Source organism: Corvus moneduloides, chromosome 1 (genome assembly GCF_009650955.1).
Source record: "Corvus moneduloides isolate bCorMon1 chromosome 1, bCorMon1.pri, whole genome shotgun sequence".
Classification (NCBI taxonomy): Eukaryota; Metazoa; Chordata; class Aves; order Passeriformes; family Corvidae; genus Corvus; species Corvus moneduloides.
In genome coordinates this window covers 67607763-67622795 of record NC_045476.1, presented here as the reverse complement: position 1 = coordinate 67622795, position 15033 = coordinate 67607763, and the positions used below count along the sequence as shown (strand labels likewise).

The following is a 15033-nucleotide window of genomic DNA, read 5'->3' as shown; positions in this document are numbered from 1 at the left end:
TCCATAAAACACTTCCCAGTAATAAAAGTTCTTTTCCACAAAGCTATCGGAGAGAGTTCAAAGCACTTATGAATCACGTTAAATAAAGGTACACTGTGAATAGGAGCGATGCAATTGTACAATGGAGTTTTCTTCTTGCAAACAGGACGAAGAAGGAGGGCCCACTTTCATGTCTCAGTTTACACCTCTGATCCTTAAGCACGCTCTTCTTTGATCTTTGATGAATATGTGTTATCATCACGTTATTTTAAAAGACACGGCTCCTTTTTTTTTTTTTTTTCTTTTTTTTCCCTTAATGGCAAGAATCTCATCTATTTTCTTTGGATCAAAATAGGCAATAGAAAGGTGGTGGGGAATGTGTTCTTCAGCAGCATACCTCCGCTCTGGCCTCCTCATTTGCAGTTCAAAAAGGCTAAAATAACCCAAATACACCTATTTCAAATGTGGCACAGAATGCCAGGAAAAATGTGTATTACAGAGGTGAATTTTGGTCGCAGAGAGGAAAACACCCAGAAATAATACTGGGGTTTTTTCAAGATAAATAAGATGCTGCCTTTCCACACCCTGTGGATGCCTATCACGGGGGCACGGAAGCAAGATGTCTGTGAATCGCCTTTCATTCATTCCCTGCAGCGCGTCCTGTAGGGTCGCTGGGCGACCCTCGGATGTCACTGCTCCGGACGCGCCGGGGTGAGAGCCCTGCTCCTCCCGTGCGGGTGAGCACGGCCCACGCGCGTTCAGTCCCGCGGGGCCGCCGCCACCTGGCCCCGCCCCGCCGCGGGGACCTCGGGGGACGGCGGGGGGCGCGGGGAGCCGCGCCCTGCGGGCACACATCCCCGCGCAGCGCCCACCGCGCGGCTCCGCGCAGCCCTGCGAGCGGCGGCTGTGCGCAGCGCGGCGGGGGCGCCTGCTCGGGTCACAGCGCGGAATTGACGAGCGTGTTAATGAAGCCGAGCTCGCCGGGCCCCGGCGGCTGCGGAGCGCGGGCGGCTGCAGAGGGGAAGAGGCGGCCGCAGCAGCTGCGGGGGCCTCTGGCTGCGCAGCGCCAGGGCAGGGAAGCGCTCCGAGCCCGCGAGGGCACGCAGGAACACGCTCACGGGAGGGAAGGTCTGCTCCCGAGAGCTCAGACGGAGTAAGCTGCAAAGCACTTCCCACAGCCTACGGAGCTGGGGGTGTGGAAAAGATCAACGGCAAGGGCTGCAGTTAAAGGAGCCTGTGCGCTAGTAATCCTCAGCTGAAAGCAGAAGGGGGGGGGGGGGGGAAAGAACGGTGCTAAATCTGCGTGTCCTTAAGACGTTTTAACCGGTGGGGACTGCGTGCTCATTCACACATAAAATCTGCAATCAATCACAGAATCATAGATTCATAGATTGGTTTGGGTCGAAAGGGACCTTAAAGATCACCTAGTTCCAACCCCCCCTGCCATGGGCAGGGGTACCACCCACTAGATCATGTTGCTTAGGGCCCCATTCAACCTCGTCTTGAACACTTCCAGAGATGGGAATGATGGAATCAATGCTTGAGGCGCCCAGCCCTGCAGTAGATTTGTCCATAGCATTGTTCCTGAACAATATCTCTTGCTCCAAGCGCAAGGCGAACTGCAGATCCCGGTGTGTTAGAAGGGTGTTCTCAGTGCCCCTGCCCTTAAACCCCGCATCGCGGTTTGGCATCACTCGCACCCTGTTCCGGCGGCGTACAGCTGACTGCGTGGGCACTGCCGCTCTTTGATGCAAACCCACCGAATTTCAGTCAGAAACTTGCAGCGTTATGCTGCTCCGTAAAACCACAGGGGGAAAAAAATAATTTAAAAAATACTAATCGTGGGTTCGCTAGCTCCGCGTTTTCCCACGTTTGGCAGAAGAGGCTCAGCGCTGCCACCTCGCGTCCCGTGCCGCATCCCCGGCCTCATCGAGCCTGCAGGAAACAGAATGGAGTTTCAAGGCTTTTTAAGTTGTAAAACGCGGAGAAGTCTTGCCAATGCTCTGAAAACTTCATTTTTAGACGGAAGCTGAATGGTCGCGCTTTACGCCTAGGCTTAAAAATTTGGGGAGCTGGAAGGTACTTTCAGTTCGCCACTGGAGGATTAGGGATGGAAGCAATTAACTTTGAGGAAACAGCTAAGAAATTGTAGTAAAATGCTTTTATAGAGTTTCACATCGTGTTCTTACACTTGCTTTATTAAGCAGCTCTAAATTTCACTTTCGTGAAGTTTTTGTTCAGGAAAAAATACTCTTCTCTCCATACCACATACATGCTTATTGAACCAAGATTAAATTGATGCGGCCGCTTTGATCAGGAAGACACTTAACTCCTCACCTGGAGATAAATTTTATTCATGGTGGTCAAGACCTTGCAGAACTTAACCAAGTGAAAAGCTTCTGAAGCTTTTTCTTTCTATGTTTGCCTATCAGTTTGGGTTTTGTTTGTTTTGCTTTAATTTGTGTCTAGAAACATGAGAATATTTTACTTGCTTTGTAGTTTAAACAAATTGATATTTATATGTAAAATACGACAGTTGGGGGTTGAAATCCTGCTGGATACCGTGCTGACAGGTGGAGCAGCCAGAAGCTACTGACTGCTCCCAGTCCCAGTTTTTCACGCTGCTGCACATGAATACCAAGAGTGTAAGCAAAAGCCAGCGCTCATTCCTGACACCAAACCCACTGCGAGCCTCCATTTCTGTAGATGTTGGTGGTATAGGGTAAAACAGATTTGATCTTAGCTTTGGGGCTGCAGGGGAAAAACGCAGCGTGATTTACTACTTACGAAGTGTAAAGGTGAGAAACTCCACTGATGTCACTGGATGTCGTCAACCTAGAGGAAAGCAGTATTTTATCCAGTCTTGGCCAGAGGCTGTATGAGGAATCAATGTATTATTTTTGCAAAAAAACCCAAAAATTTAATTTGCACCTTTGTAAACAGTCTCAGTAATGTAGGTGGCCTACCCAAGGAGGTACTGAGAATTCAGGATTTTTCTCAGCGCTTCACAAGCAGTGTACATTGAGTCCAGTATGAGATCTTAATATTCAAAGCCTGTTCTCAAGCCAGCTAGGAAGTCTGCTAAAGGATCCTACCATAAATTTTCTTGCAAAAATGTGTACTTTATTTTTAGACCTCTATCTTAGACATTTTAGCTGTATCCAGCCATTATTTTGCTTCTGATTTAAAGGGTGTTTTTAACTGGTGTTGTGTAGAACAAAAATTTTCACAGCTGTTTTGCCTAAAAGCTTTTCTGGTCCCTGGCCTGATGAATGATGTGAGGAATCTTTGGGAAGTAACACTGCCATTGTTTTTATGGTCTTACCCGGCCCCCTTTGCCTGAATATTGGAGGGGGAGGTTGATGTTATGAGGCCTTAAGGGCTGCTGCACAGCGCCTGACCTCGCTGCCCTGCTTTTCTTCACTATTACTCATGGCAGGGCAGAGGGAGGGGCACATGAGATCAAACAGCAATCCCCGAAAAGCACCTTGCACCCTAGGAAGGGCCCCGGAGAAGGGGGGCCCTGCTCGGCGAGGCGGACTGGCAGAGGCACGGCAGCACCTCCGCCCCAGGGCCGGTACCTGCCCGCCGGCTGCGCACCGCTCCTTCCTCCCGCGGCCTCTCCCGCTCTCTGGGGACCCGGCGGGGCCGGGCCGGGACCCCCAGCCACAGCTTCTCACCGGGATTGGGATCGGGCGTCGCGGCGGGACCGCGCCGTACGGGAGCGGCAGGTAGCGAAACGCAGAAGGGGGGTCGGAGGGTAAAAGCGCGATAAGGGCAACACCTCTTCCTCGTTCGGCGCCGGGGAATTTGGGAAGGGTGGCAGCGGTTGCTCAGCGCCGTGACTGGTGCGGGGCCCGGCGCTCCGCGGGATGTGCCCGCTGCCTGTCCCATCCCACGCCCTGCGCCGCTCCGCTCCAGCTCCGTGGCGGAGGGGGCGTGACGGCAGCGCCTCGCGGGCGCTTCTCCAGGGCTGGCGACCCCTCCGTGACACTGCGCGTGTGGGCGTGGGGACGGGCACGGGGCACCCTCCGGCATCCCCCGGGCAGCGCTGCCCGCTAGGCGTGAGGTGGCTCCGGGACGGCAGGAACACCCTCCCGGCCCTTTGTGCGGGCAGGTGTCCCCGCTCGCCGCCCCGCAGCCGCGGCGTGCGGGGGCGGAACAGCTTGATTCCCCTCTCTCCCTTTCTTTTTTTTTTTTAATAATTATTTGTACTATGATGATTTTTGCTGATTTCCTAATCTTTTTTCCCCGGCAGGGAGGAGGGGAGGGAGGAGCGTGGCCGGGAGGCGGGGGGTAAGGGGGTCGCGGGCACGTGCGCGGCGAGGCGCGGGGCGGCGCGCGGAGCTGCCCTCCTGCCCCTTTTAAAAAGTTCGCCCCGCCGCCGGGAATGAGGTCAGCGCGGGCGCTTCCCATTGCACGCGGCCATTATTACCGCTCCGCGCCGGCCGCCAATCCCGGGGAGGCGGGCGGGGCTTGGCACGCGGAGGGCGTTGGATACAGCGTGCGATTGGCCGCGGGGCGGGCTGCGAAAGGATAAAGCGGCGCGGGGCGGGCGCGGGGTCCGCTCTCAGCTGCGGCCGGCGGAGCGCGGCGTGCGGGGGGCGCGGGGCAGCGCCCGGCGGGCGGGCGAGCGTGGGGGGCGGCGGCGGCTCCGCGGGGCTCCGCGCGCGCGGAGCAGCAGCAGCACCACCACCGCCGTCGGCAGAGGAGGAGGAGGACGGGACTGGGCGCCCGGCTCGCCGCTCTTCCTGCCGGGGACGTACAGACTCGTTCATGCAAGAGCGCTTTTTAATTTTTCTTTTTTTACGGCGATTTTTTCAATTATTATTTTTTCATTCTTCTTATTTCTCTTTTTTTTTTTTTCTTTTTTTTCCCGAGGGGTTTCCTTTTCGCTCGGTACCTCGCAACTGCCAAATTCAGCCTGCACAAACTCCTGGCCGCCGACCCCGCCGCCACCACGGGTCCTGGAGCCGGGATTTTCGGGGCTTCGGGGGCGCGCCGCCTCCCCCCTCCCCCGCGGCCGTGCACGCTGGCCGTGCCCAGCGCTGAGAGACTTTCGGCGGCAGGAGTGCCGCTCTTCTGAAACGCTGCGGGCAGGCGGAACGCACTTGTGAACTGGATCAGCTGCTTCGGGGAGGGGGGAAACCCGATGTGGTGAGGAAAAAAAGCAGACCGACACCCCCCTCCAAAAAAAAAAAAACAAACTAAAAAAGCCCAAAACACCCCAAGAAAAATCTAGCAAACTTGGACGGGCGGCTCGCGGCGCTGCTTTTGCAGAAACTCTTGTCTGACCGCGGGCGGCCCCGGCGCTCCTGCTGCTGCTGCCGCCGCCTCGAGGGGGAGAGGACCGCGCCGCCGGGGACGAGGCGCCGGTGTGGACGTACAAGTGGTGCGGGGAGCGGGGGCGCGGCCGCGGGGGGCTGCGCCGTCCCGGTGCCGCTGTGAGAAGTTGCGCGCCCTGCCCCGCGCCGGAGCGGCGCTGAGCTCCGGAGCGGCGCTGAGCCCCGGCGAGCCCCCCGCCGCCGCCGCCGCCGCGATGGTGCAGCAGACCAACACGGCGGAGAACACGGAGGCGCTGCTGGCCGCCGAGACCTCCGACTCCGGGGCCGGCATTGAGCTGGGCATCGCCTCCTCCCCCACGCCGGGTTCCACCGCCTCCACGGGGGGCAAGGCGGATGACCCGAGCTGGTGTAAGACGCCCAGCGGGCACATAAAGCGGCCCATGAATGCCTTCATGGTGTGGTCACAGATCGAGCGGCGAAAGATTATGGAGCAGTCCCCTGACATGCACAACGCCGAGATCTCCAAGCGCCTGGGCAAGCGCTGGAAGCTGCTCAAGGACAGCGACAAGATCCCCTTCATCCGGGAGGCGGAGCGGCTGCGCCTCAAGCACATGGCGGACTACCCTGACTACAAGTACCGGCCCAGGAAGAAGGTGAAGTCGGGCAACAGCTCCGCCAAGCCCGGCGACAAGGCGGACAAGGGCGGTGGGGGCGGCGCCGGCGGGGGCAGCGCGGGCGGCGGCTCCGGCGGCCCCGCGGCCCCCGCCAAGCCCGCCCCGAAGAAGGGCGGCGGCGGCGGCTCCAAGCCCTCCCCCGCGGGCGGCGGTGGCGCGGGCGCGGGCGGCAAGCCCCACGGCAAGGCGGCGGGGGGCAAGGCCGCCCCCTTCCCCGGGGAGCCGTCGGCCGCGCTGCTGCCGCCCGAGCACCAGGCGCTCTACAAGCCCCGGGGGGCGGCGGGCGCGCCCTCGGGACCCGGCAAGCCGCTGGCCGAGAAGAAGCTGAAGCGGGTCTACATCTTCGGTAGCGGGCAGGCGGCGGCCGCCTCCGCCTCCCCCAGTGGCGCCGTGCCCGGCAGCCCCACGCTGAGCAGCTCGGCGGAGACCGGAGACCCCTTGAGCCTCTACGAGGAGGGGGGCGGCGGCGCGGGCCGGCCCGACGGGGACTGCGGCGGCGTCGCTTGCCCCTCGCCCTCCGGCTCCGGCTCGCCCTCGGATCACCGCAGCTACACCAGCTTGCGCGCCTCCTCCCCGGCCCCTTCGACGGCGCATTCCTCCTCCGCGTCCTCCCACTCCTCCTCCTCTTCCTCCTCCGGCTCCTCTTCGTCGGACGACGAGTTTGAGGACGACCTCTTGGACCTGAACCCCAGCCCCGGCTTTGAGAGCATGTCCCTGGGCAGCTTCAGCTCCTCGGTGCTCGACCGGGACCTGGATTTTAACTTCGAGCCCGGCTCGGGCTCGCACTTTGAGTTCCCGGACTATTGCACGCCGGAGGTAAGTGAGATGATCTCGGGGGACTGGCTGGAGTCCAGCATTTCCAACCTGGTCTTCACTTACTGAGGCGAGAGCCGGGCCCTGCTGGAGGAGGCGCCGGCGCGCGTGGCTGTCGGCAGGACTCGCCCACCTCGCCGGGTGCTTTTGTGTCTTTTTCTGTTTTGTTTGGTGTTTGTGTTTTGGGTTTTTTTTTAGGGGGGGAGGAGGTGTTTTGTTTGTTTCTGGGAAGGGGCTGTTGAGAAATTGCTTCTTGTGCTCGGGGAAGGAGCGGGATCGCCCTCTCCTTGCGGAACGGCCAGCAGTCCCCTTCCTCCGGCTGCAGACGGACCCGCACACACCCCCTCCGAGAGAGGAGCCTGACGGTGCTTTTTGAGAGACTGGCGGGAGCGAAACGCTGTCCTTTTTCCTTTTTTTATTTCCTGAAAAGAGAGACAGAGAAAGGGGGAGGGAGAGGGAAACCACATACACCTCTGGGTTCTTTGTTACTGCCCATTTTATACGAATAAAGAGGAGGGGGAGCGATGCGTTGTGCTGAGCGCATACTGGATGTCTTGAGTATTCCCTCTTTCCTATAAAAGAGCAATCAGAACTGCCTGGAAAAAAAAAAAAATCCACCCAAACCCTTTGCAAGGTTCACATTTGTGGGGAGAAATCTTGTCCCGGTTTCTTCTGCGGTGAGAAGAGGCAACAATGCTGGGAGGAGGAGGAGGAGGCGGATGGAGCTGGACTGAGATCCTAGTTAAGCGGAGAAGAGCCAGACTTACACTTGAGAGCTGTCTTGGAAATACGATGGGGGGAAATAATAATAAACTGAAATGGATTTGCACGTATAGATGAGGTGGCGGCAGCGCTTTTCTCAGTCACCTCATGTAATATGTAGAGAGAAAAATAAGGCTGAAAGTTCAAGAACACTGAAAACTTCTTTTGAAACAGAGACCGAATGGGAACAGTTTCTGTCATGATGTGGTACAGGGGAAACGGAGGGCGATGGCTTTTGCAAAAAAAAAAAAAAACCAACAACAAAAAAAAAACAAACCCGAAAATACAAAAAAAAAGTAGTTTTTTTCTTCTTACTCAGAATCGTGATGGTGTTGGATTATTTCACTGGTGGGGTTTAATAAGCATGTTATACTGTCTATCTTTTCAAGATTTCTGTAAGACTGTTGAACAGTTTAAGAAAAACAAAACTAGTGTTAGGATAATATAAAAGCAGATAGATGGCGCTATGTTTGATTCCTACAAAAATATCACCAGCTTTTTTTCATTCTTAACTCTTTAAAGGATTCAAACGCAACTCAAATCTGTGCTGGACTTTAAAAAAAATGAAAATTCAGGACCAAATTTTTTCTCAGAGTATGTATGTGTTTGTTCCTTATAGCTGTAAATGAAGAGACTGTTTTTTCTCACCGATGCTCCATCCTCGTATTGTTTTTTTTTGTTTTTTTTTTTTTTTTTTCTTGTAAATGTAATCGGATGCCATTTTATAAGTGGACGTATTTATACTGGCCAAACATTTTTGACTTTGTATTTCTTTGTCCTTTTTTGGTAGTTCTCGTTGTTACCCGCACCATTTTTATGTCTCCTTCACTGAAGGGCTAGAGTTTTAACTTTTAATTTTTTATATTTAAATGTAGACTTTTGACACTTTTAAAAACAAAAAGAGAAGAGAGATGAAAACGTTTGATTATTTTCTCAGTGTATTTTTGTAAAAAATATATAAAGGGGGTGTAAATCGGTGTAAATCGCTGTTTGGATTTCCTGATTTTAACAACAGGGCCGCTGGTTAGTATCTCACACGCGTGTGCGCGCTCACGCTCACTCACACTCTCACACACCCACGAATCAGCCCCTATTTTGTCCATGTTTACACTCCAATCTGCAGGCATCTTAAAGTGACAGCATCCCTCACCGCCCCCGCCGCTGCCCGCTCCGCAGCCCCCTGCCTCTGCGCGGAGGGGGCCGGGGGAAGGGATTTACGCTGTATGCTACCGTTTTGGGGAGCCACCTGTCCCCGGATGAAGTGAAGCAACTGGTGCATTTACACAGAAGGGATCCTGTACCTTTAACTCGTAAACCACATCTTTTGCACTTTTTTTCTAAGCAAAAACGTGCCGTTTAAACCACTGGATCTATCGAAATGCCGGTTTGAGTTCGCGACACTATGTACTGCATTTTTCATTCTTGTATTTGACTATTTAATCCTTTCTATTTGTCGCTAAATATAATTGTTTTAGTCTCTTATGGCATGATGATAGCATATGTATTCAGGTTTATAGCTGTTGTGTTTAAGATGAAGAAAGTGAAAACATCTTTGTACATTTAAGTCTGTATTATAATAAGCAAAAAAGAAGATTGTGTGTTTATGTATGTTAATATAACATGACAGGCACTAGGACGTCTGCCTAATGAGGTGGTTCCGTTAAGGGTTTAACTTTTTTTTCTTTTTTTTTGTTCTTTTTTGGTCATCCATCCTGTGCAATATGCTGTGTAGATTTTTTTTTTTTTTTGTCTACCATCACCCACAACACAACGTGGGGAAAGGAGAAAAAGAAAAAGAAAAAAAATCATGCCAGCTAACCATGTCAAGTTCACTGCCTGTCAGATTGTTGATATACCTTCTGTAAATAACCTCTCTTTTTTTTTGTTTTGTTTGGGGTTTTTTTTTTTCTGTTTTTTTGTTTGGTTTTTTTTTTGTTTTGTTTTGTTTTGTTTTGTTTTTTTTTCTTCGGGAAGGAAATAAAATCAGCTGGAACTGAACCCTAACACTGCGCTGCTCTTGTCATCATTGCTACATCCCCAGCCCCTTCGGGGCAGGTGTGTCTTGTTTCTCCGGCCGGGAGGGGCCAGGGGAGGGAGGGGCGGCCGCGCTGCCGGACCGCCCACCCGGGGCCGCGGCCGGGGCACGGCCGGGGAGTGGCGGCGGCCGCCGGGAAGCGCCCGTGCGGATGGGGGCTGCGGGCTCGCCGGCTCCAGGGCAGGGGGATCCCGATCCCCGGCGCCGCGCCTCGCCTCCTGGGGCAGCTCGCCCTGGCGGACCCCGGGTTGAGTTTATTTTCCCTTTAAAGAGATTCCCCTTCTTTTTTCCTTTCTGCCCTGGTGTTTCGGGTGAGATCCGCCGGAGCGAACGAGCGAAGGGCAGTGAGGTCCCGCCGCCCATCCAATCATCCAAAATAGTTTCTCCGGGGCACTTTAAAGAAGACTTCCTAAGGCAAAACGTTTGCAAACGCCCGGCCGTCAGCCGTGGGGATGCTCGGGGCGGGGGTCCGGGGGCTCGCGGGGAGGTCCTTGTTCCCACCTCCCCGCTGGTCACCAGACGGGGCTGAGGCCTGTGACCCCGCTGGGTTTCGACGTCCCGGGTACCCGCCTGCATTCCCTTCCTGACTACGAATATGCATCGTACCTCGAGCAGTGTTTTGTAAACCGATTAAAGCATCCTCCTGACATAATGGTTTCACTTAGCTGTTGATTTACAGCTGGCTTTGAGCCACGAACTCTTTTTCCATGAAAGAGGAGCAGCAAACGAGAGGAACCGTGGTAGCGGCTGTTCCGCATAGCCACCGGCACAGGAGGTTAATGTTTGCTCTGCCTTATCCCCGTGAATTCCTGGGTTGTATTTGCCTTGCAAAAAAACCCCATCAGCAGCTCCGCGCCACTCATTGCCTGGGAGCTTTCCCAGTTACCCCTTTGCATACAACGCCTTTCCTGTCCAGGGTCACTTGCAAAACCGATGTCTGTGCCGGTGGCCTCGAGTGTCCCCCGGGGCATCCGCGCCCGGGCGGTGCGGTGGGGGCGGATAGGCAGCCCACAGCAGGGGTGCACCCAGACGCGCCCGGCCGGGGCACCTTGCTGTGTCCAGGCGGTGTTGTTAGTCATTAACTTCCCCTTGGGTCTGGGCACTGGTCAAAATCAGCGAAGAAAACGGCCAGGGGTGGCGATGGGACAGGCGACAACATCCAGCTACAGCCACTGGCAAGCAACAGGCCTGGGACTGGCTGCATCCCTCCCTGTGCCTGGCTCCAGTGCCCGCTGCCACTCCAGGCCCCTTGGCCGTTGGCTACAGTTGACTTGAGGGGTTTTATGGTTTCCTGCCTATGTGGTTTTTGTTCTCCATTATAATAAAGTCCAGTGCTGGCAAACGGATTGTTTCTCTGGGGACTCTTTGGTGACACAAGTTGTTGCTTCCAGATAGCGGTGGGAAGTCAGGCTACACAACAGTTACATACGGGCACATATACATAAATGGCAAATATTTCAGTGCTCCTTGCTGCTTGCAATAAGACAAGTCTCTCACTACAGGAAGTTCCCAGAGCAAAGCCACACAAAGATATATCACCAAAGATACTCCCCCATTCCCCCCCCCCCCCCCCCCTTTTTTTTTTGGTAATAGACCATATTTCTAGTATAATTGCTTTGGAAACAAAAGTAGTAGCCCTTTAGCAAAGGTGAAAGAAAGCAAATTTACTGAAAAGTTTTTTGAATGAAGATTGATATAAAAGAAAGCAGATTTTAGGAATCTCAACTGGTGTATGACTAGGATTGCCTAACACTGGATCATCTCTTGGATGTGGGCCAGAGTGGTGGATGCCTATGTAGAGCTGTATTTCCACAGCATTGTGAAATCTCCAACTCGAGATTGCTGTAGCTGTCGTTCCCTCCTACTGCCCTGCCACCACTGCCAGAGCCTCTGCCAGAGCTGCTCTGAGAGGCCCCAGCTCTGCTCCTGGTAGGTGTAACCATGCTTCAGCACACAAGGCAAAGAAAAATTGCTCCTTACCTGCTGTACCTCCACCTTGGTAGTCAGCATTTTAGAGACTTCTACAGCCACACATGGTCATTGTCACCAGTGAATCCCACTCCACTAATTAATTATTCTGTCCTCCATGGCATTCCCTTCCTGCTTGTGGCCTCTGCAACATCTTGTGGTAATGATGAGGGAATTCATTTGTGTGCTGAGTGAAAAAACGAAGTTTCCATTTTTTGTTTTAACTTTGGTATAGATAATATGGTTTGTTCTTGTACTGTGACAATTTTGTCTCTTCATCTTTGCTAAGACACTAATTTTTAAAACTTTGCTGTTTCTCCATCAGTTCATTGCATAGTGCACAGAGATACAGAAAAGAATTGAACTAGATTTAAGTGAAAAAAATCAGCATAATAGGTTGCATATGTCTGTCGCTAAAATTTATTTTTAATAGATCATGCTTCTTTGTTAATCATTAATTTACCTGCAAATTAGATGAAGACTGTTCACCTCAAGAGTGTATATATAATTTCCAGTAATCAGATCTGCCTCCCCTGTGTATAATTTCATTTCCTTCCCATCCTTGTGAAGCAGTGTGTGATGTGATTGCATACATAGACAGTATTGTATTTTCTTTCTTTTCCAACACCAATGTAGGGTTCCCTGAGAGTCAGCAATGCTGAACACATTTGCAAGCTTTGTGCTCCTGTGTTATGCTTCCAGCAGAAATGGCCTGTCTGAGTGGAAAGGTCAGTAAGGAGCCAGAGGCCTCCCCAGCCTCCCTGCTAGCTGTTGGGACACACACACATCATACATGACAGAGGATCAGCCATGTGAGTGCACAGGCTTCACGCTGGTCGGCCCCTTCTCTGCCACATCTGCTTCCACAACAAAGTGGAAAAGAAGCAGATTAGAGCTTAACCTTCCTCCCAAGGGCTCTTTTATTCCACGTGTTGGTTCCAGTTACTGAATGTACCTCTTAGGGTTAATTTTTTTCATTTAGAATAACTCCGTAAAGGTCTCTGAAAAGCTTTGAAGACATTAACAAGGTATTACAATGAGACCTCCTGGGTCTACACATGTTGTGATCATCTTAATATGCCAGAGTTCAAAAATTATTATCCACCTCCCGCCATTTCAACCTCTCCTCTCCAGGGCCCTCAAATGAGCTCTAAACATCAGGTAAGATTTTTGTCACCAACATGAAGAAAATATATGTGGTTTTTTCCAAGACGGGTGTGCCATGGCAAAAAAGATGACTTATTCAGGTCTTAGCAATTTCCTGGTCAGTAATGCTCTGTTTTGTGCATTGTACATAAACAAAGCAAGGCAAGGAGCAGCATTCACTGAACCTATAGTAACCAACCTATAGAACACCAACAGAATGAAATCCCCCCTATAAGCATAACTCAAAGCATGGCTAATACAGCATCTTTGACCAGATTATACTAGTCTGAGTCACTTCCTATGCCTTTTTTTTCCTATCAGTACGCTAACTCCTAGTATCCTTTCTCCCCCTGTAATAGCTCCTCCATGTTTCTTGCAAACAAAGCTTAACTCTCCTACTTGGCAAAAGAACATCCTGAAACTTCAAATGGCCCCTGTTACACCTTCCCTTTTAAGTGAGTTTTATTTGAACCAAAGGACAATACAATAGTGGACCCAGAACATTACATCTTACCTTCTTCCCAGACCCCGTTTTTCTCATGTTTAAGCATTTATCTCCATCCTTTGCAAAAGGCACATTGCATTTCCACTAGAATGAAAAGAATCTAATTTAAGATGTATCCAAGATGTACCCATGCTACATTATCATGCTGAACTTAGACCAAGGCTCTCAGATGAGGGTCTCTCTGCACACTGGCTCAAAAATATCACCAATCTGGGTACAAACTGTGATTGTATTTCTGAAAGCTAGATGAAAACAGCTGGTATCTAACTGAATAATTTAAAAAGTGCTTGCTCAGGTTGACTGTTTTGAAGAAGTGAAATTGCTATGAAACTAGACAAGATCTGACTGTGTGATCTCAGCACAGGTCACTGAAACCTTTACACTCAGTTCATGTCTGACTGCATCTTTCAAATAGTCACATTCTTGATGTGTCAGAGAAAACAGGAGAAACAGGACAGAGTGACCCTTTGCTGTAGCAGCCTGCCTGAAGTTTGTGACTGCATGTACCTCATGGTCTGTCCCTCTCAAGGAAGTGAAGAAAATATCCACATTTGGCCCCTGGAACTGCTGAAGCCATAATTCCTGGCACCTAATGGTCCCCATTGAGGGTCCATTGATCAGATGTAAAGTGCTGTGCTGATGACAGTGAGTTAGACAGTGACTGGCAAAGGGAATGGCAGTTTGAAGGTGGGTCTGGGCATTTCTGGAGACTCGAACACCAGAAACTGGATTGCTTTATTTCCATGAAAGCAAATTCAGCTGTCTTCAGGCTCATCAGACTTTTTGCTAGAGACTGCTGTCATTCAGAAATGTGGCATTTGATGTGACTGTGATGCCGTCGATTCAGACTTACTCAGGGCACCAAGAAAGGCAAAAAAATTTATCATTATGTGGGGTAGTTCCTGTTTACATGTAAGTACTTACATGCTCCAATTTTTTATAGTTTTAAGGCTTAATATTCAAGGAGGGGGCATATTTTCTGTAAATAAGAAAACAATAAAATTATTTTCAAATTAAAGGACTTGCATAGTTCCAGCTGTGGGAAACAAAAGGTACAGTGGATAAAACAGGCAGTCGGAAACAGGCATCTTCAGATTAATTCCTAGTCTTCCTGCAAACTTTTTCCAAGACTCAATGTCATTCAGAAAATCTTATTAGGCTGCTTCCCTTTGGATTGGTTTAAATGTTTGTTTGTGGTTTGTTTCTTTTTGTTGTGGGTTTTTTGCTTTTTTTTAAACTAATAAATTTAGAAGGTTTCTAGGAAGCAGGGTAAAGGAGCAGAGTAAGAATACATCTGTACATTCTTATTAAAAAAATAAGAAGGAGGAATCCTGAGTATTTTAAAAACATTTAGTTTTGTTCTCTTGTATCAACTTTGGGGGAAAGAAAGTGTGTAAATGTTCTTTGATTGATCTCTCCTCACTTTTAGCATGAAGCCTTACAAACTGAGTCCTTTGCTTTCCTATCTTGAGTTGGAAATGCCTATTAGTGCTCTGGAGCTGTTTGCAAATGGAGAGTCGTAAATTCCAGCTCAGCTTATCTAAATGGTGTACTTCATGTAGTTCTAAAACACTGTATTATCACGGTGAAAGATACACACCATGAGTTAGACTTTGACTGACGTACTTAGTGATAATTACATAAAGGAAGCTTCCTAATTCCATTAACAAACTGTTGCAGATTTAGATAGAAATGAAATCATAGTGTCTCCTCCTCTTCTACTGCATTATTATTGTTGTTATGTTGGTGCCCTTAATCCTAGATCAGCAGCTCATGGCCTTGATGCACTATTAATATGGGACAAAAAGAGAAGATCCACTTTAGATTGTTTATAATTTAAATGCAGGACAGAAAAGCATCCATGGA

General features: G+C 50.9%; 1 protein-coding gene across 1 annotated transcript; it reads left to right on the top strand.

The window, feature by feature from the left end:
• Nucleotides 1-4627: 4627 nt before the first annotated feature.
• Nucleotides 4628-8033, top strand: SOX4 (SRY-box transcription factor 4). The gene has a single exon (XM_032114256.1). It carries the CDS (start codon nt 5519-5521, stop codon nt 6818-6820), a length of 1302 nt encoding a protein of 433 aa, XP_031970147.1. The 5' UTR covers nt 4628-5518; the 3' UTR covers nt 6821-8033.
• The last annotated feature ends 7000 nt before the right edge of the window (nt 8034-15033 follow it).

Excerpts from the sequence above, each read along its gene's own strand:
- SOX4 (XM_032114256.1), top strand. The coding sequence starts at position 5,519 with ATGGTGCAGCAGACCAACACGGCGGAGAACACGGAGGCGCTGCTGGCC.